Source organism: Vicia villosa, unplaced genomic scaffold (assembly GCF_029867415.1).
Source record: "Vicia villosa cultivar HV-30 ecotype Madison, WI unplaced genomic scaffold, Vvil1.0 ctg.000308F_1_1, whole genome shotgun sequence".
NCBI classification, from domain to species: domain Eukaryota; kingdom Viridiplantae; phylum Streptophyta; class Magnoliopsida; order Fabales; family Fabaceae; genus Vicia; species Vicia villosa.
The window spans coordinates 497025-519339 of record NW_026705135.1 but is presented as its reverse complement, the minus strand read 5'-3'; the positions used below and the strand labels follow the sequence as shown (position 1 = coordinate 519339).

The 22315-nt window shown below is 35.8% G+C and overlaps 2 protein-coding genes across 8 annotated transcripts; both read right to left on the bottom strand.

Annotated features, from left to right (window-relative positions):
• Positions 1-7228: 7228 nt before the first annotated feature.
• LOC131626582 (transcription initiation factor TFIID subunit 13-like) lies at positions 7229-9270 on the bottom strand. The gene is made up of 5 exons (XM_058897402.1): positions 9132-9270; positions 9007-9044; positions 8835-8894; positions 8662-8736; positions 7229-7384 (listed from the first exon to the last, which is right to left on the bottom strand). The coding sequence occupies exons 1-5, from the start codon at positions 9235-9237 to the stop codon at positions 7259-7261; spliced, it is 405 nt and encodes a 134-aa protein (XP_058753385.1). The 5' UTR covers positions 9238-9270; the 3' UTR covers positions 7229-7258.
• Positions 9271-10899: 1629 nt separating this feature from the next.
• On the bottom strand, positions 10900-15595 carry LOC131626610 (kinetochore-associated protein KNL-2 homolog). Of its 7 annotated transcripts, XR_009291237.1 has the most exons (10): positions 15235-15594; positions 15084-15157; positions 14822-14952; positions 14548-14730; positions 14114-14449; positions 13407-13988; positions 13146-13204; positions 12872-12972; positions 11759-11833; positions 10900-11357 (listed from the first exon to the last, which is right to left on the bottom strand). XR_009291237.1 is itself a non-coding variant. In XM_058897443.1 (9 exons), the coding sequence occupies exons 1-9, from the start codon at positions 15286-15288 to the stop codon at positions 11827-11829; spliced, it is 1524 nt and encodes a 507-aa protein (XP_058753426.1). In that variant the 5' UTR covers positions 15289-15595; the 3' UTR covers positions 11480-11826. The 7 variants fall into 7 exon arrangements, 6 of the variants coding, with proteins under 6 accessions (XP_058753426.1, XP_058753430.1, XP_058753425.1 ...); XM_058897443.1 differs by lacking the exon at positions 10900-11357 and having other exon boundaries at positions 11480-11833; positions 13407-13985; positions 15235-15595; XM_058897447.1 differs by lacking the exon at positions 10900-11357 and having other exon boundaries at positions 11480-11833; positions 15084-15103; positions 15246-15595.
• Positions 15596-22315: the final 6720 nt, after the last annotated feature.

Here is a 22315-nt window from a genome sequence, read left to right as displayed (position 1 = left end):
TTTCTCGTATATAAAAATATTTTGATCAATAATAGTTTTTTTTTTCCGTATACAGACTTCATTTTTGTGTAGGTATCATTTACAAAAATATTTGGATCAATAGTAAATTTTGAATATAAAAATATTTAGATCAATACTAGATTTTTTCCCGTATACCAATTTTGAATAAAAATATTTGGATCATAAATACCATTTTTCGTAAATAATAGATTTTTTTCTGTATACAAATATTATTTTTGTTTAGGTATCATTTACAAAAATATTTTGATCAATATTAATTTTCGTACATAAAAATATTTAGATCACTAATAGATTTTTTGGCCTATGCCATATTTGAATAAAAAATATTTGGATCATAAATAACATTTTTTTTGTATATAAATATATTTAGATCAATTTAGATTTTTTTTCCGTATATAAACTTCATTTTTTGTAGGTATCATTTACCAAAATATTTGGATCAATAGTAAATTTTGTATATAAAAATCTTTAGATAAATAGTAGATTTTTTCCCATTTATCATTTTTGAATAAAAAATATTTGGATCATAAATACTTTTTTTCGTAAATAATAGATTTTTTTTCCGTATACAAATATTATTTTTATTTAGGTATCATTTACAAAAATATTTGGATCAATATTAAATTTTTGTATATAAAAATATTTAGATTAATAATAGATTTTTTGAATAAATTTTTCCCGTATACCATTTTTTACTAAAAAAATATTCCGATCATTAGTACCATTTTTTGTATATAAAAATATATATACCAATAATAGATATTTTTGTGGAAGAAAGAAGTGAGAAAATGATGAAAGAGAAAAAAAATAGAAAATGAAGAGAGATTTGGTAAGTTTGATAACATATGAAGGTTGTATTATTTTAATAATAAAATAAGAATTTTATTGTGCAAGGACCAAATAGTCACAATTTTAATGTGGTGGCAAAAAATCAAATAAGGGTATCGTAGACTTTTTCACAACCATTAATTTTCTTATATTATAGATACATATTCAAAATAATTTAAAATTTAAAATTAATTTTCAACTAATTTGTAGTTTTCTTAGTTTTTTTTTATATTTCATTCAAATTTCAATTTAAAATTTAAAATTGTTTTGTCATAATAATCTTAATTATTATTTTAAAATAAAATAACAAATATACTGGAATCTCTCAGCTCATTTTCTTTAGGGTCATTATCTGTTAACCATCCCAATAACTCTTGGATCTCTGAATCAGTTTCATAAGAAATCCGCAGTGAACTATTACCTGAAGCATTAAGTGGTTGCGAACTCAAAGGAGAGCAGTCCTTGATGAGCCCTAACATCTTATAGTTATCCTTCTGAGATAATGCCCAATGCTGCAGAGCAGAAAACTTATCGACAAAATCCTGGTTAAATGACAATTCTTTTCTATGCTGAAGAACAGCACATGCATCAATAACTATACGTGAACGTTCACTGGGCGTACCCAAAGCCAAGTATAGTCGACCAATGGAGTCAATACCTAAAAATTCCCGACGAACAGGGACCTTCGACAGCTGTGATCCTATGCTAGTTATAGAGTCCTGCGGTAGTGTTGAAACGGTAAATCGGCAAGCAACAAAAGATTTGGAAATATTTATCCGGGATTTATCGTGTCCACAGAGATTGGTGAGAAGAACTGCCGTTCGACTATCTCGTGTTCTAAGTTTCATGATTTGGGTGCGGAAAGGTAAATGCTGGAAAAGTAAATAAAAGCAGATAAACAATCTCAATATTCTAAGAGAAATAGTTATGGAATTGCATTTCGTTCTACCCGTCGAATACTTAAATTTGAAGATCTATCGCTCGACACTCACAATACGCATCAACATCACCGGGCATCACTCGAGATGCCACATCGGTGTCCATGTCTGCAACACCGACGAAAGCTCAACCGTACTATTCACATCAGCGATTTCTCCACCGACACAAACAACAAGGAGGCATTAGACTCGATACCCACAACGATTGTTAGTCCTAAATCCATGTCTGCAATCCAGAAACTAACAGTTATCATTCCTAATCAAGATCTATGGTGTCCATGTCTGCAACAACACAAATCCAGAGCATTTAAGCAAAAAGATCAAGAACAACAACAATGATGATTTGTAAAGCGAATATATAAACGATCCCTAGATCCACAAATATACATACAATAAGAGTAGAAATATACATACAACACCCACCATTGGAATGAAACAAAGGGAAGAGAGAAGATGAACCGAAAAGATCTCACCGGTACAATGAAATCGAGACAGATCCATGATCAATCCACATGACGTCGCACCCAATGGTGTTTCCTAAACCTCTAAACCACCAAGAAAGGATCAGAGCTCAACTTGTCAAGAAGAGGTGATAAAAAACCTAGAAAAATCTGTTTACAACTACTTATACAAAACGGAATTACGCACAGCGCGCGACGCGCCTGATGCAGCGCGCGTAGCGCGCTCTCACTTATGTACCAAACCACCCTAATGCGCAAAGCGCCCTAAAATGCGCGCTACGCGCCCAAACTTCTGCCAGCTTATGTTCTTCAAACTCAAAGAGCGCGCGACGCGCCCTACAGCGCGCGGAGCGCCCTGCACCAGAACAGCAGAATTATTTCCTCTTTGCTCTCGCAGCCGTGTCTTCGACACTTTATTCCTCAAGGCTCCGAAAACGCAAGAATACCTACAAAAATACAACAAAACTATCAAACGGTATAAAAGTGTATGAAAATACAAGTATTCGTAAAGTAAACGTAATTACACAAAAACGGGGGATTATTCAAATGGTATTAACAAAAAGCATCGATAAGTGCCACTATTTACATACACAAAATAACTACAATTTGGCACTTAACAACTCTCCCCAACTAGAATCTGTTTGTCCTCAAACAGGGCCAAACACTCAAATCGCAAAAGTAAAAATCCAAAGAATCAAGAATCAACAAAGTTTAGAAAAACGAAACAATTGTACGGTTCAAACAAAAACGTACGAACAAAGTAAATACTTACCACTATCCTACAACGACAACATGAAAACGAAACGAATCCTAAGTACAAAAATTCATACAAAACATCCTAAAACAAAACAAGCTCAATAATGAATCATGCCTAGCAAAAAACTCATCGGTAGATGAAAAACACCGAAAGGTGAGGACTTTGACACTCACCCGACAAACTTCCAAACAATAGACAAAATTATGCATTCATCCAAAAATAGTATCGGAAATGCAACGGCACGAATCACAAGGGCTTTCAAGGTTGTAATGTGGCTCGGTTAACAAACAAGTGATAAGTCCTAAAGCTAATCAAAACAAAAACTTGCCTAAACCTAAGGGAGTAATTACTTCCACAAAGTTTCAAACAATATAATTTCAATCAAACTTCTTCTTTATCAGAAATTGTCAAACCAAAACATAATACTTATTAGCACACTCTTATTCCAAACTCTTTTTGTTCTTTTCTTTTTCAAAATTTTCTCTTTTTTCTTTCTTTTTCTTTTCTTTCTTTCTCACTTTTTTTTTTCTTTTCTTTCTTTTCTTAACCTCACATCAATCACAACATAAGCAAGCAAACATCCTCTCCCCAACTTGAATTCAACCATAACATAAAGTGAATACTCCCTATTTTCTAAGGCAAGGTAAAAATACAACTAAACATCATAGTTAAGGTCAAGAAAACAAAGATAATCAAAATCCATCAAAAAGGGTGAACTATGTCTCAAGTTCAAAAACAAAATGGACAATGACAAAAAGGCTCAAAGGGGGTACTAATGGTCACACACTCACAAGGTAAAATGACATTTGGCTTATGGTAGTTGTGCTCAAAATCAAACAAGTGCCTTGATCACTTTCGTGCATTCACAAAATCAATACAGACGAAAGGTTAAACATAATAATATCCAGTTAAAACAAGAAATGTCGGTCACTCACATATATACACAATGGAAAGCCACCTCACATTTATGGTAAAAAGGGAAAATTAATTGTGATTCAAGTCATGAGCAAGTTATGCAAAAAGAATGAATAGTATGAAAATTGTACAAATGAAAAGTCTCCTAAACATGCTATGCTATAGAAAGCGATAAACGAGTACCTTGCAACATACAAATTTGAGCAATCATTACCGTACAACCGGCATGTTGAATCTATCACAATCGAAGAATTACCAAATGCGACTCCAAGTAATCGGGCCAAAATTTGAGTCTAAACACAAACAAAAGAATTAAAAATAAATCGATAAAATACTATACTATAAAGCCTTGGTGTAAGTGGGAAAAAGGCGAGCCGAGTGACCCGTTAAAAAGAGGTCACTGGCCAAAAGCAACCCAGCGCGCGACGCGCGCTACACCAGAAAAACCAGACCAGTCTAAAAAGACAGATTTTCCAGTAAGCCACCACTTAACACCTACACAACTCAATTACAGAAAATAGAAAAATAAAACCGTTGGGGTGCCTCCCAACAAGCGCTCGTTATACGTCGTTAGCTCGACGCCTTTATTGTTTCGCGAATGGTAAGAAACTTCCTCGCGGTACGCCAATGCTTTCGCCTCAAACGCAACCTAAAGAAAATAACCTAACCACCACTTGAACAAACGTTACAAAACTATAAAATTTACAACAAAACGTAAACAACACGTATGTGCAAATACTCAAACAATAAGAAAAACACAATTACAAAGGAATGGTGAAATTGACTAAACAAGTTGAAAAGTGAAGATATGTAATGTAAGAGCTAATCCGAGTTCAACTTGTTTCGTCAGTTTACCAAACAAAACGAAACAAGTATAACTATACAAGAAAATACAAGTATGAGTCTATACACAAAATATACGCTATAGACATATATACGAAACTTAAAACATAAAACCATCGCAATGCGATTAATCTCAACCAATCCCCGGCAACGGCGCCATTTTGTTGAAACAGTAAATCGGCAAGCAACAAAAGATTTGGAAATATTTATCCAGGATTTATCGTGTCCACAGAGATTGGTGAGAAGAACTGTCGTTCGACTATCTCGTGTTCTAAGTTTCATGATTTGGGTGCGGAAAGGTAAATGCTGGAAAAGTAAATAAAAGTAGATAAACAATCTCAATAGTCTAAGAGAAATAGTTATGGAATTGCATTTCGTTCTACCCGTCGAATACTTAAATCTGAAGATCTATCGCTCGACACTCACAATACGCATCAACATCATCGGGTATCACTCGAGATGCCACATCGGTGTCCATGTCTGCAACACCGACGAAAGCTCAACCGTACTATTCACATCAGCGATTTCTCCACCGACAAAAACAACACGGAGTCATTAGACTCGATACCCACAACGATTGTTAGTCCTAAATCCATGTCTGCAACCCAGAAACTAACAGTTATCATTCCTAATCAAGATCTATGGTGTCCATGTCTGCAACAACACAAATCCAGAGCATTTAAGCAAAAAGATCAAGAACAACAACAATGATGATTTGTAAAGCGAATATATAAACGATCCCAAGATCCACAAATATACATACAATAAGAGTAGAAATATACATACAACACCCACCATTGGAATGAAACAAAGGGAAGAGAGAAGATGAACCGAAAAGATCTCACCGGTACAATGAAATCGAGACAGATCCATGATCAATCCACATGACGTCGCACCCAATGGTGTTTCCTAAACCTCTAAACCACCAAGAAAGGATCAGAGCTCAACTTATCAAGAAGAGGTGATAAAAAACCTAGAAAAATCTGTTTACAACTATTTATACAAAACTGAATTACGCACAGCGCGCGACGCGCCGGATGCAGCGCGCGTAGCGCGCTCTCACTTATGTACCAAACCGCCCTAACGCGCAAAGCGCCCTAAAAAGCGCGCTACGCGCCCAAACTTCTGCCAGCTTATGTTCTTCAAACTCAAAGAGCGCGCGACGCGCCCTACAGCGCGCGGAGCGCCCTGCACCAGAACAGCAGAATTATTTCCTCTTTGCTCTCGCAGCCGTGTCTTCGACACTTTATTCCTCAAGGCTCCGAAAACGCAAGAATTCCTACAAAAATACAACAAAACTATCAAACGGTATAAAAGTGTATGAAAATACAAGTATTCGTAAAGTAAACGTAATTACACAAAAACGGGGGATTATTCAAATGGTATTAACAAAAAGCATCGATAAGTGCCACTATTTACATACACAAAATAACTACAATTTGGCTCTTAACAGGTAGCAAAATATTATGCTTGACGGCATTGGGCTCGAGATGGTAGGGTTCCAACTCATTCACAGCATTTTGGGAAACTTCAACAGGCACGCATTGTCCCTACTGGTATGACGCAGAAGAAAATAGATCCCTTACCGCACATTTCTGGTGGATACCCTGAATATGAGTTGCTCCACTGTAACCATTTATTCCTTTGAGCCATATGATTTGGGGTCTTAAGTTGTCCTAGGGTGTTCAAATTTTGGCTATCAGAATTTGAAAGTGTCACTGATATGCTTTTATCAACACTATTGAACCTAGACTTCTCTTTAGGAAACTCTTCAGAAGGTAGACTATTAACAAATACCCCCAAGACAGTTAGGATTGGTGGTTGTAGTATGTGGCTTAAAAAGACATTTACTAGTATTTGAGAACAAAGATGTGAACCCTTCCTTAAGACAAACTTCCCCATTGGTACGTTGTGACAACAAATCAAATATTGCAGCTTTTGTGGATAAAACATCTTCCTTAATTTTCATGTTTTTCCACTCCAAAGAAAGTGCACGCAGTTTCTGATGTAACTCAACAGATGACTCCGCACACTGCTCAAGATGCTACCGTATCAGGGAAGAGCTGAACAACTCGCCACATAAAAACTTCTCCCTGGAATTTTTTACTACTACGTTTTCGAGTAATCTTTGCAAGTTCCGAGACATATTCTATGGAATGTCTACCACCAATGCAAAATGGACAGTACCAATTTCCTTCAGGGGTCCTTGCAAGTGGAGGACTCAAGCAATATTTATGATTCTCAGCATCACAAGTATCACATAGTAGAACACTGTCATCGTCCCTGTCAACGGAACATACTTTACAAATTCTATCATCCCAAAGGTGGGGCCTTCGGAATATCATTTGTTTTGCAATGAAAACTTCAACTTCTTTTTTCATTTCTGCACTTAAGCATCCCCCATTTAGCATTCTCTGCAAACTTTTGGACATTGGTGACAACCTCATCATCATATAAAAGTTCCAAATTCTGGGATAATTTTTCCGCAAGTTCAACTAAATCTGGTTGATCCCCAAAATCAACACGGACATTGCTCCTCCGCTCACGAACAACCTCAAGAAAAGCTTCATAAGATCCATCATAAGCTCCAAAAGCCAATATTTCCACAGCTCAGGAACATCCTCGAGAAACTTGCGAGTAAATACAAATTTTCCTTTTTTTTTCCTACCATGTTAATTTGATTTTACAAGTGGATTTTGAAGAACTTTTAGCATTTACCAACTTAAAGGCATACTTTCTGCTCTTGGTGATTGTAATTTCTTGCACTGACAGTAAAAAAAAATGTAGCTCAGCCTCCAATTCCCTTTTTGCCCCTTCTAGAATATACTTTCCAAACTCTGGGACCACTAGAAGCATGGTGAGCTAATTGTTCTGGTAACTGTAAATTATTATCATTGTTTCTATCATAATTCCTGGCCACGGGAGGAAAGGTTTAAGCCGAAGTGTATTTGAGCTTTTGAGGAACGAGAAAACAATCCTCTACAAGGAGGCTGTAGCAACATGTTTAATCTTAAAGTGGTAGCACTTGATAACCATCAAGACAAGGTTCACCCCTAACCCCAAGTTTGATCAATGATAAGAGATCTAATGCTAATATGATAAATTGTCCTAGAGCTATAAAACTTATGGAAGAAGGGAGAGAAGTCTCAACAAAAATGTGGAAACAGAACCAAAGATACATGTACAGCATAATTATGGATAGATAAACGGTCCAAAGGAGAACAAGTTTCACATATGCGGACAACAGAAATGTGTCCAGCTATTAGAGTGCTAACAGTGGCCATATTCAATGTTAATGAATAATAATGCAAAGTAGTCAATGGTGGCCAATAGCAGCGCTATCCCGCTATAGTGGATCAGAGTAGAGGTCGGCTGCTATGGGAAGAGCCTTTGTAGCAGTGCATAACACTAGCACCACTATAGGGTAAACAGCGGGTAGTGGGGGCGGAGCGGTTCCCAGACTGAAATTGATTACTCTGTAATAATGTACCGTAGTAGAATACCCTGTTGATCCCACAAGTGAAGTGATTTAAGGCAAGACTATTATAGTTCCTAACCTCGTATTTGACAGATACATCAAATAACCAAATAAACCAAATATTGAACCAAGACAGGTTATTTCCTGGTTTGAAGTTTAAGTCTCATCAATACCAACTATGGCTTACAGAAGTTTACAAGTATAGTATTCTCCGTGTATAGAAGTGTTCATTAAAATTTCAGTTAGCTTCTTAGGTGATTTCAATTTAATTCATTTAATCGGTTTTGCATTTCTCTTCTACTACATGGTTCCCTTATGAATAATGACAACATCATGTATGAATGTTAGCATGTTCCATGTATGTATGTTAGCATGTTCCGCAAGGTCTATATTCGCAAGTTTTATTAAAAAAAACATTACCTTGCGAATCAAATAAAGGAAATCCTCAACTGATACCTTCCCCCTCTGTGATCCGATATCTTGTGCTTTATATACCTTGACAAAAACAATTTTGCACAAATAAGGATAAAAACCAACAGCTCCATGGCAATGAAACTGAGTTCAAAAACCAAACACATTAGAAAGATTCTTACCAGCTCTGTAATATATTCTACAACGATGTCATCCATAAGTGCGACACTTTCAGGAAGTGGCTAATTCAAGTGGAAACCAATAACAAAACCTCAAATTAAATTAGATAACCAAGAACATGAAAACAATGGGATAACCTAGAGAACATAAATTATAGGGGGAAACTAAAATTACATTAGGATCGTCTCCAAAGCCATACATCATGTGCTGCACTGTAGAAACCAGGGAAAAAGATTAGGAAGAGAGAGATGGAAAAATAAGTAGAGTGGAATTGAAAATTTGGGAAGAAAATTAGTTACATTCTCTTTGGAAAACTCCTCTCTTGCGCTTGGATGAAGAAGATTCTGAGGGTTGTGCGGAAGCTGCTTTGGATTTTGAGGAGGTTATTGCCGGGGGATTGCTCATTGTTGTTTAGGTCTGAATGAATCCTTCGGTGTGCTATTTCTCTTCCTTTCAATGGAGTTCCGCGCGGGAATATATATTTTTAATTTGAAAGGGAGGGTTCGAAAACATATTTATTCTGACTCAGAAGGGGGAAATATATTGGAATACCGATGTGTACCATGCATCCGAATTAATGTATAGTAATGTACATATCTTACCAAAAACAAGTCATTTATGGATAGTGTCAGAAAAGTCGTGCAGGTCTAATAGAATCGATTTTTTACTTCGCAAGGATCAAGATCAAGTTACCATGGATTCACTTTCTAATGGAAAAATAAATATTTCGAATCTTTTAGAAAGGAGGAATGATCAAGGAAAACATAAATTCAATACTTTTGGTATCAAAGAAAAGAGGATTAGCGATTCTTCAATATTGAATCAAATCATATATACGCATCATTCTTATTTAATGTATCCTGCTATTTTTCACGTTACTCTTTATTTCTTGGAGAAAAGGCGAAGAAATCAATTTCTTATTCCATTTCCATTCGAATCGATTCAAGAACGAAAGAACGAACTAATGTCCCCTTCCGATTTCTCCATTAAAATACCTATCAATGATATTTTTCATAGAAATAGTATTTTTTGCTTATTTCGATGATCCTCAATATAGAAGACATAGTTCAGGAATTACTAAATATAGAACTATAGGAATTCATTCCCTTAAATATCTTTAAATGAGAATTGAAATGACTTATTGAGACAAGTTTATTAATGGATTCTATTGTCAAAGAAGAAAGGAAGGTTATATTTGGTAAGCTTTCAAAGTCTTTATATTTCAACGCTCTTGGCGTTTCGATAATTGTCATATGTAAATCCAATGAAGATGGGGATATAATTCACCGAATGAAAATAGGAGTTTGAATTGTTCCAATGATTGCTAGTCTCTTTCGAGGGAGAACTGCCTAGACCCTCTTTTGAGGAAGAAATGCCCCGAGGAGGAGTGCTAGCAACACTCTCTTTTCAACACTCTCTCAAACACTCACTTTTTTATTGGTTGAAACATGTATGGGTCCCTCACTTTGAAAATAGGTCCCACATAAAGTGGTAGGACCCACACGTGTTTCAACAATAAGAGAGTGAGTGTTTGAGAGAGTGTTGAAAAAGAGAGTGTTCTTAACATTTCTCATGCCCCAAGACCTGCCCTTGATGTTGAGATTCCTGGTAATATTCGAAGGGGGTTCACATATTCTGGACCCTTCGGCTCCTATCTTCTTGGTTGTGTATTTCAAAAGAGCAACGGGGGGCTTGCATATATCACATTGGCGGGCGAGCCCTAGCCCATAAACTGCTCAGGGCAAGCTACTGTTGGCTCACCCTAATGAAGGACAGTGCGGCATTCTTCGGGAAACGTGGCAAATTATAAAAGCATACCAATTTACATCTTGTGTCGGTTGAGCTCTCGCACTTCGTCACAATGCCTTGACTATTCTGCTAATTTGACATGGACATTTTTGACCTTTTTCCATTGTATCTTGGTCAGCTAAAGGTTTAGATTGTTGGAGGTGACTATTTTACTTAATGGATAAAAGTAGAAGTTGCCTCTAAGATCAAAATAAAATATATAAATATTAAGTGTGTGTCTCTAAAGTACAAGATTGTACACACATTCTAAAACATTCTAAAACTTATTAAATTTTCATTTGTTAAATGCTAGAGGAATTGTGCACATTCTGATCTCGTCCCCTAAATCAAATGGTATACTACATGTACCATTATAAATACAATTTTCAATCAAAGGAACAAAGAGGAAATAAAAGCATTATAAGCACCTACGAATGACATGGAAGATTCAAATTCAAGGTCCCCACTGGACTGCAACTTACATAAAATTAAACTATTGTTATGTTATATGGCTTCTGGGAAACCGGGTGAGTATATTGCGACTTAAGAGAATGAGTGGCATGTTTTTAAAGGTTGTGATAACGCAAGGTTGATATGGAAGTGTCAAGGTTGATATGGAAGTGTGCAGATCTTTGAAACACCATTGCGCTGGAGCTGGGAGGTTTATTGACCTCCTCTCTGATTGATCTCAAATCTACAGCCCCCTCTTCTTCGAAGGAAATCCATGTTTGGGTGTTCTGGTAAAGTCAAAAAGTGGTAGTTATCATTTTTCATGACAACAATCCCAACATAAACTGAATAATAATTGATACATTGAAACATAAAAATAAACAAAAATAGAAAATAAATCTCCTATATAGAATAAATAATTTCATGTCTTCATTATACCGTTGTCATATATTCAATGATGAAATAAAGATAACATAATAAGGATATAAATAAACACCAGCAGCACATGTAAATGCTAATAACTTTAAAAAATAATAATAATGTGCCATTGAGGGGTCTCTAAATTTGATCAAGACATTCTATGTAAACCTAACTAAAGTAGCTGCAGATTTGATATCATAATCCAGGAGACAGAACCAAAACATGAGCAAGGAACAGCTGACCCGTAAATATTTTAAACAATATTTACATTTTTACTCTTCAAAATGTGACTGCTGTGATTTTCCAAACAATATCCAGAACTCCAGAATCAGAAGTTCAAAACCTAATAAAAAACAACAAATCATTAGTATATCCAACTTCACTGTTATGAAACATTTGTAAGGCTCTTGATCACCAAACAAACTTCATAGCCAAGTTAAACAACAATTCAAAGACAAGTCATACAAAAAAGCTAACTGACATTAAAATTTAAAAATAAAAAATCAAATTGGTGTGGTTTTAATATAAGTCGTATATAAAAAGCCATTGAAATCTATTTCATTAAATATTATGAATTTTAAAGTATAAAAGCTCACAAAATAAATCAATTTTAATATCAATGATAAAAGACATGTTTCAGAACTACGGAGCACACACCTGATATCCAAATACCAACATACTACTCCATATAAGATGTTAAAATTATCTTTCAATCCATGTGTAACAATTTTAAAAATTAAAAAAAACGCATCAACGATATTTCAATGTGTTGTTAAAATGCTTTATATTTGTAGGAGATAGAATAGTCAAAATTTAGAGGACGGACTCACTGAACAAAACTAATATTACTCACTGCTTTCTATTACTTTCATATTTTTCAAAAAGAATAGTAATAAGCAGATAGCCTTCACCATGTTTCAAAATAATTAAAAAGATTAAAAATAAAGCATTGAAACAGTATTTTTGAAACATCTGTTGCACCCATCTATACTTGGTCAATAAATATTTATAGAGATATTAAAGAGACTAATGTTTTGTTAGATACAAATTTCCAATTAAAAATATGGATTACACATTCAATTAGATTATAGAAATATACCAAATCATAGTTTATACTTCATATAAACAATGTGAAAAGAGAACAATAAAATCAGAAAAGTAATTCAATATAGGTGTGCACTGTGCATAGCATTATTTCAAAATTATAAGATCATCTATTCAGAAGATTAATTAACGCAGCCTGTGGGTTAAATGTTTGGAAGTGAGAATTATCAATGTTAGCCGGGCTCAGATAATTAAACGAAATAATCAAATGCCATTCCACAGTGAAAGTTCTAATCACATTTAACTAGAAAATGTTTCTCAACATAGAAATATGTACCTGCCCGGTGATGGCGAAAAGCCTCTAAAAGGTAATGGCGAAAAGCATCTAAAAGGTGATGTCAAAGTCGAGTCTTGCTGAATTTCTTTAATCCCACGGTCCTGGATGGTAACATGTAAAAAGAAACAGTTAAGAGAATGTAGGTGGTAAATCTTCGTACTTTATCATATCCTGCCTCAAAGAGAAAAACAAATCCAATGAATGATTGTGGTAGCAGAGTGTTACCAATGGCAACCAAGAAAAATCTGCACAATAAAATGAAGATATCACATACCGCATTATAAATGGGTATTTCATTGCGCCAAAACTCCATGGAAGGTAGAAGTAACCTACCTGCAACATGAACAAAATATAAACAACATAGTCCAAAGTAAATGCTTTTAGAACTACTATACAAAGAGTGCTCACAATAGCATTAGGTGTGAAGTGTTGGATAGCACGAATTAGATTGCATGAAAAATCAAATAGTGTATATTTTATCAGTTACCAAATAAAATTTGCTACTTCACGAATTAGCAATGATTGAAATATTTACCAGATCTGGATTTTTTAAGACTCAATGACTCTGGAGAAACCATGGACAGTCCCTGTTTACTTCCCTTGTTCAAGTGACTTACATCCCTTCCCTGTGGAGATTTTACAGAAGATGGGGGTTTCAAATCTTTTCTCTTGGGATTCACCGCTTCTGTTTCAACTGTCACCTTCTTTTTCTTATGATCCACTTCAGTTTTTGCTGAAGCATCAGTTTTTGCTGAAGAAGTTTTGGATCTGAATTTATTAGTGACCTTCCCAGACGGCGTGTTTACTATTCCACTTTGTGACTGAACGGGTGTCGATAGATTTTCCAGCCCTCCATCACTCTTTTCTATGGTTGCTGAGGCAGAGATCTGGTCTTTACCTCGACGTGTTGCTGGACCTCCAGTAGCAGGTTGCTTCTTCTGGAAGGATTTAACATTATGCAGTCGGGCACTACGTCTATGCCCGCCACTACCATGAACAACATTGGCCTCGTTCGTCTTAATTGACATATCTTCTTCACCTTCAGGGAATAACTTATTGCAATGTCCCATGGCCTTTTCTGGTGTTACCAAAGAAGTAGGAAAAGAATTTTCCACTGCTGCGACAACGATTAAAATATCAAAATATAGAGACTATAGGCATAGGAAATGATAAAAACATCAAACTTATAAGAAACGAGTAAACACACATGCGAATCATTAACAAAAATGTCTAAATATTTACCACGAGATGATATTTCTGGAAAATTTGCTGATACATTATCAAGATGCACAGTATCCGAATCACGATTCTCCACTACCTTGGAGGTAGAGCTTGGCTCTTCATGTGGATGCTTGAGAGGACCTCTATACGTAGGCTGCTGCTTCTCTATCTTCTTCTGCTGACAGACGTTAATACTATGCAACCTGGTACTACGTCTAATTACACCACCACCACAAGCAACATTTACCCCACTCGTCTCCTTTGAGACTTGGCATTCATCTCCAGGGAATGGTGTCTGGTTATTTTTTGGGGCTTCTTCAGGCAATTTCGACAAAACAGAAATTGATTCTTCCTCATCTGCAACAACAACCAAAACAACTACTTAAATGATAAAACAAAAAACAACTTGTTTAAGACATGGACACATCATTTACAGCTATCATCAAAACATTTACCGTCAGACAAAATGTCTTGACAAATTGGAGATACATTATCCATAGCAGCATTGACTGAATCAGTACCAGGTTCTACTTGTTCTTCTCTGATACAATGTAAAACCCAACAAGTTTCCCAGTTTGGAGGAAAGCCAATGTAAAAACTATTGAAAATCTGAGCATAAAGTAGAAAAGAAGGTAGCACTGAAACTCAAGATCATGAAATGAATAACATGTTGCAAGAGCAAGCAGCAAAGACATTGACAGTTATAAGAAGAAACCTGAGGAGTAAAACCTTTTTCGCGGGTGCGTTCCTCATTGATGATACCCCTAATGAAAATGTATATACCCTCGGCATTCTTAAGGGAATACACATCGTATCTTTCGACAATAGGAGAAGAATTAAACACGCGAACGGCTTCTCCCCTGAATCACAATATAAAATGTGAGTTTGTTAAAACATTATAAGTTTTGATATGATTTAAAACAAACCCTAACACAGAAAATAGTTGAATAATCAGACAATATGAAAAGCCAAACGTGATAGTGGAAGTTACTTTCTGGAAGCGTTGCCGGAGATGCATAAACGGTTATCTGGGGATTTAACGAGCCACCAGTCGAATAATGTAACCTAGAGATGGATTGAAAGTGAGATTAGAGAGAAGAAGAAGTATGAGAAGAGAGAATTAAAAGGAAAAGAGAGTAAACCGTTGGTAGGAAATGAGAGCCTGCGTTGGTGGCATTGGAACTCGAGTCTGCCATTGTTGAACTTCGCTCTTCCTTCCAGACGCACTGCGGTGTTGAAGCAAGATGAAGAAGAAGGCTATGTCGAAGCTCGACGAAGTGTCGACGGCGGTGTTGAAGCAAGATGAAGAAGAAGCTATGTCGAAGCTCGACGGCGGTGTTGAAGCAAGATGAAGAAGAAGGCTATGTCGAAGCTCGACGGCGATGTTGAAGCAAGATGATGAAGAAGGTGTTTCGGTTTGGGATAACTTAGTTTTGTTTTTTTATGTTTCATGTTTTTTTAATGTGTTAAGGATGTATATATTGAGAAGTTGAAGTGAGACGTCTGGGACTGAGTTTTCAAGTTTTAATTTTTTTTTACCATTTATTTCCATTTAATCATAATTAGAATTAAGTCAATGATGGGCCTTGGGCCATACATCTTCATTTTACTCCTCTAACTAATTTGTTTGTTTTAGTTTTATTAATTATATAACATATGATTTCTTCTAATAATTTATTTAATTAGGTTTGACATGTAATTAGTTTTATTTAATTATTTTGGTTAAGTTAATTAAAATGTTTACTTTATTATAAAATTAAAAGACCAAAAATATTTGTTCGATTATTATTTTTATTAATATAAAAAAAAGTTGTTTTAATTAGTAGTTGTTTAGAAATTAATATGTTTATTTCTAGATTTTATTTTATTAATTTTTTTAGTCATTATCTGTTCATATTTTTTCATTGTTCATATATCATTTTATGCATTGTTATTTTGCTAACCATTTTCTTGTTTTTGCGAGGTACTACCATCGTGAGCATACATGGATTAATCCAAGCTTCAGAGCCTGCAGTTCCACTGCAGTTCCATGGTGAACCTTCAAGATTCGACCACGCCTGATTCTAGCATTCTAGCATCCAGGTTTATCATCTACTTAATTATTTCTTGTGGTTTTCCCGCAGGCCTTTTTTGCCTTATTATGTAACTGCTCACGGGATGTAATAGTTTAATTAGGGTTTACTTTTTTGCATTTTATTTTATTAATTGCGTGGTTAGTAATTTAGGGAGTGCAACCTTGAATTGAACATATAACCACTAATTACAAGATAATATATCTGAACTTAATCACCTGATTGTGGCACACACACACCTTTAATGGTAACCCTTCTTGTTGCCTGTTGCATGTTACCTCTAATTATACTAAAAAGTAGTCAAGTCCCTCAGATACGAGGGTACCTTAGAAAATGTTGCCCTCAGTTCATTATCATTATTGAAGATCATAAGTCCCTTCGATGTTGCCTCCGGTTATATGATCTTGTCCCTTGAAGTTGCCTACGATATAATGATGATAGTTCGATTGCTAAGGTATCCTCATTGGTTGCCTAAAATGACTATTTTATCCTTCCCTTAGACTACCTGCCTTATTTATCGCAGGGACAGTCTTGTGGCGAATGATAACTTTGATGACCCTTTAAAATCCAATGAAAGGACTATCTGCCCTCTTTATGGCAAGGATATCCCTTTCCTCTTAAAGTCTTAAAGAACAGAACTTTTTAATTTAAGGGTAATTGCTCCTAATTGCTTGCTCTGGTTTAAATTCAAACTTGTCTCTCGTCAAAAACCTTCAAAAAGGCTACGCTTATTTTACAAGCTAAAGTCCTTATTCAAATCCTTTTTCTATCCACTTCAACATTTTTGAAAATTAAAGTGAGCTAAGCAATTAAGAGCCCATGGATAACCATGGATACAAAGGGTGCTTTAAACCTTCCCTTTGTATAACTTACCCCCCGAACTCAAAATCTTTTTTAAAAGGTCTTTTTCTGTTCTTTTAGCCTTTTTATAAATTGGATAAAAAAAAGTCAGTGGCGACTCTTGCTATCCGCAACATTTCTAAAAGTCAGTTCTCCCACTGTATTACAGGTATGATTCACACAAAAGGCTTAGACTGGTCTAAATTAATTTGGATACAACAAGGTTTATCTAAGCAGAATGTCAAGGAGGATGTCAGAACTTTGCCTTGCAACATCACTGGACATCTCTACATCAAATATTTTGTGGAGGACAAAAATATTACAATGAAGCATACAGCCACTGATATAGAGTTTGTGAATACTTTCACAAAGGGCTTAGAGGTGAAGGTTTCCCCAGTTCACAAAAGGATTCTTCAGTTCTCATCCCTCTACAACAACTATCGTTTGATCTCAAATTGCTCTTCCCCTTCAAAGTATTGCTCAAAATTCACTCACTTCATTGAGATGTCTCAACAATCATCTTCCTTCTCTTCCAAGGAAGGATCAAGGTATGTTCACAATGCCATTGCTAAAATTTTCATTCGTATATCGGATGAACACCATCAAGTCCCTGGGATATCCGTCCATCTGAACTCTGTAATTACTGAGTCTTCAAAAGATTCCGGTGTGAATCAAGATGATAGTTCTATGAAGGAGACTGAGGATGCTCCTAAAGATGATGATAATGTATCTAACAATGTTCCTGACAATATCAATGACATTGACACTGAAGGTTGTGGTGTTGATGCTGATAATGGTGGTGGTGGTGGTACAAGTGCGCCTAGTAAAGGTGATAAAGTTAACAACATGTCTGATGATGGCACTAAGACAAAAACTTTTCACTATACAAGCTACGTACCTACGCCTACGCCCCCAAATTCAATTTGAAGATTCCCCTACGTCAAGATTAACTTCCTTCTCAACAAAATTGGTATGCCCAAGGAGAGTCAAAAATCACCCTTTACTTCTACAAGTCAGAGAATTAAGGAGTAAAACAAAGGCATTGTATTAGCAAAGGAGATTGTCCATAGGATCAATAGGTTTTATCATTTCAAATTGTAATTTCTATGATCGCTAAGTGTTGTTTGATACAAACGTTGTACCTTTTGATTAATAATTCTAATAAAATAATCATGCATGTTTTGAAATTAATTCATCCGCTTCTTTATTACTACGATTTTCATTTTTCACCCTTCCATTCCATTTCAACTTGCCATTTCCATTATTAACAAACTTAAAGGGAGAATAACGAAATATAAATAACTGAATTTTGCTAAACATATGCTTTCAATATAAGACCGAGCTGATGATGTTAGGCATTGTTTCAAAATCCTAAACAGTGGAGAAATAAGGAGATAATCCGTAGTCAACCCCCCCTCGAGCCAGGAGTTGGAGTTTGTTTCTATTTTTCAAATAAACCTTAATCTTAACCAGGGGCAGGGTAGATTTAGATTAATTCAATGGTGTATTCTATTCTCAAGAGAATCAGTTAATCCAAGCAAAGGTTCAAGCACACCCATTCTCTCGCACATATCATTCAAGATCGATGAAGCACCAAAGTTGAAGCTCACAAACCAAATTCAATATGGCAGTCACATTATTCAAAATCCAAAAAGCAAAATTTTAAGAAAAGAGAGCTCGCTAAGTCAAATAGAAAATTCCATAAAAAAAATAAACTTGACTTAGGCAAAAGTTAGAGCATCATCCCGATGGACCAAAATTCAAAATAATTGGTCCATGCAAAAAAAAATAAGGGATCAAAAACAAAAAAACAAAAAGTGGAGGATAATCTTGTGACTGCTAAATCATTAAAGCTTCCCATCAACGCTTGGATCTTGATAACATTCTTCATTGGCGCTTGGATATTCACTAATGCTTCTGCTCATCATCAGAATAAACAAAAAAAAACTCTCTTGCAAACTGAATACATTTATTGGATTAATCAGATTTAGGATTGGAGAAAATCAAGGAGAATGGGGTGGGCTAAGTAAATTTTGAGCCATATATCATTTGTTTTCTTAAACCACGATACAACATTCAAAAGCCTTAATTGAAGCAAGGTTAACTTTGAAAGCATACTTGGCGTAAAATTGGTTAAACTAACTCCTATTGTTTGTTAATGACTCTTCACATCTTCCATCTCTAATCACCCATTTTTATTTGATATCAAACTACAATTTCCAAACTGGCATGTGCATAACTAAGAATTACTTTTCAAAGGGTACAACTTTACTTTCAAATCAATACTTAGCATCAAGGAAATTTTGACATTGATGAATTATTTCAAGAAGCTTCTAACTAGGGGAAAACATCTAAGAGGTTCTCCTAATCATGGGAAAAATCCCAATGATCATAGGGTCACATAATTAAAAGATCCTATTGACTAGGGGAAAACATCTAAGAGTTTCTCCTAAATGTGGACAAATCCCAATTATCATAGGAGCATATCACTTGGAGATCCTATTGACTTGGGGCGCGATCTTTCTACAATTCAATCACATTAGGTCACATCTCAATCAGGGGCATATATTTAAAAATATTGGGGCAGTTCAGATCTTAACGGTAGACCCAAGTTCCATTATGAAGCAACTTCGAGTACAAACTTTCAATTGATATCACACAATAGTTAGCCCTCCATATCCTGGAGATCGAGGGAAGACCTCTCAACTATCAAATATTGGGGCAATGCATATCAAATTCGTAAGATAAGTCATTTTAAGTCACACGTGTGGAGTATCTCAAAAATCAAAATAATGGACTAGACATCCCAAATGCATACAACAATAAAACTACGTCCAAGCTCATATCAAGACAAATCTCTGCAAATACCTGATAAACTGGGGCAAGACATACCGCGAAAGGGAAAGCTATCCTCATATTTTTTACAATCCCCAGTAAATCCCTCTCTTACATCTACGATCTTCGAGTTTAAAACGAGTATCAGGAAATCATGCTAGCATAACACCCTACCATCGTATGACAAACAACCTTGTTACATTAGTAACCTCTCTACACCTTCGTTATCCACGACCCATCATTGGGGCATCATTCAAACATACTTCAGTCATGCATTCATCAAAGCACTTCGCCCTTGCGTCAAGTCATACATATCATTTCATTCATCTGATATAGCATAAACCTAACTTCGTAGAGCCCAAAACTTTATCGGCACTTCAATATCCATGCCCAAGTCACGCATTACATACATTGGTTAAAACATTACGTACATCAAAACACAAATACAATTACATACATTGGTTGATACATTACTCCACACCTTTTTTAGGTAGTCTTCTTTAAGACAAATCTTACGATCCTTTCTAGGAACCTTTTCAGGTAGTCTTCTTTAAGACGAATTGTCATCCTTTCCAGGAACCTCTTCAGGTAGTCTTCTTTAAGACATTCTTTTTCTAAGAACCTTTCTAGGTAGTCTTTTCTAAGACATTCATCGTCCTTTCCAAAAACCTTTTTAGGTAGTCTTTTTTAAGACATCTTTCAGCCTTTCCAGGTGGTCTTCTTTAAGACAAATTTTATCCTTTCTAAAGAACCTTTTCAAGTAGTCTTCTTTAAGACAAATTTTCATATCTAATCCAGAAACCTTTTAAGGTAGTCTTATATAAGACGTTATTTCGCTCCACTCATTACATCAATCAACATATACATAAGCGTAAGCATTATCCACATACATAAACATTACCAAGCTGGCATAAGCATAGCCGTGGTATATGGGCAAATCATTACAAAGTCCAGTTCTTGTCCTGACAAATCCTTACAAAGTCCAGTTCTCGTCCTGGTAAATCATTACAATGTCCAGTTCTCACCCAGGCAAATTCTTACAAAGTCCATTTCTCGTCCTGGAAAATTCTTACAAAGTCCAGTTCTCGTCCTGGAAAATCATTGCAAAGTCCAGTTCTCGTCCTGGAAAATCCTTACAAAGTCCAATTCTCGTCCTGGAAAATCATTACACAGTCCAGTTCTCGTCCTGGCAAATCCTTACAAAGTCCAGTTCTCGTCCTGGAAAATCATTACAAAGTCCAGTTCTCGTCCTGGAAAATCCTTACAAAGTCCAGTTCTCGTCCTGGAAAATCCTTACAAAGTCCAGTTCTCGTCCTAGCAAACCATCAAAATCTAATTCTCGTTTAGTAGTCAGTTCTCGTATGACTGCTACGTCAAAGTTCAATTCCCGTTCAGTAACAAGTTCTCATATGGTTCAAGCACCTATTCACAAGTCAAGAGCGCCTATTCACAGGCTAAGCGCCTATCCACAGGCCAAAGATACCTATTCATAGGTAAAAGTACCTATTCACAGGTCAAGAACGTCTATCCACAGGCTAAGTGCATATCCACATGCCAAAAGCACCTATTCACAAGTAAAACGCCTATTCACAGGCTAAGCGCCTATTCACAGGCCAAAAGCACCTATTCACAGGTAAAACGCCTATTCACAGGCTGAGCGCCTATTCACAGGCCAAAAGCACCTATTCATAGGTAAAACGCCTATTCACAGGCCAAAAGCACCTATTCACAGGTAAAACGCCTATTCATAGGCTAAGCGCCTATTCACAGGCCAAAAGCAGCTATTCACATGTTAAACAGGTTAAAACAAAACATACACAACATGCAACTAAACACACGCATCATCGAGCACTTGCTATGTCAGTCTCTAGGATTTAGCAAGTTAATTCTTCATGTTTCCCCAACTCTATTGAACGGATTTCAAATGGAGTTCGGAACCGCGTTCCTTGCCCACTAGGTCGCGGTAAGAATGCAGAATCTTCGTTAACATTCTCGGCTCTATTATAAATATAGGGTCGACATTCATACTCCTTACCTCATAAGTCAGAATGAAGGAGCGAAACATGTGACAAACATATGTCGTGGTTATGATTGTCAATCTTATAGCGAAACGAATATGTCAATTCACAAACCTTGGTATGGATAAGTTAATCGCGTCATCTATGTCTATTTACTAGTCAAATTTTGGGGTCTTCCATTATTTAATTACCCTCCGATCTGAATGTACGAGAACTGCGCACTCTCGCACCCTTCAATTGAAGAATAATTAAATAGGGGCAGCTGGCATACCCCAAATTTGACCCACTAAGATTTGTCTCTTCTTATTGGCACATCGTTTAAAATACGTATGTATTAAAATATATATGTATATAAGTGTGATCAAAATTATAAAATGCATATATAATTCAATTCAATCTCTTAGACTTAGTATCCATAAGATGTGAGGTCATTATATTTTATTGATTAAATGAGGGTA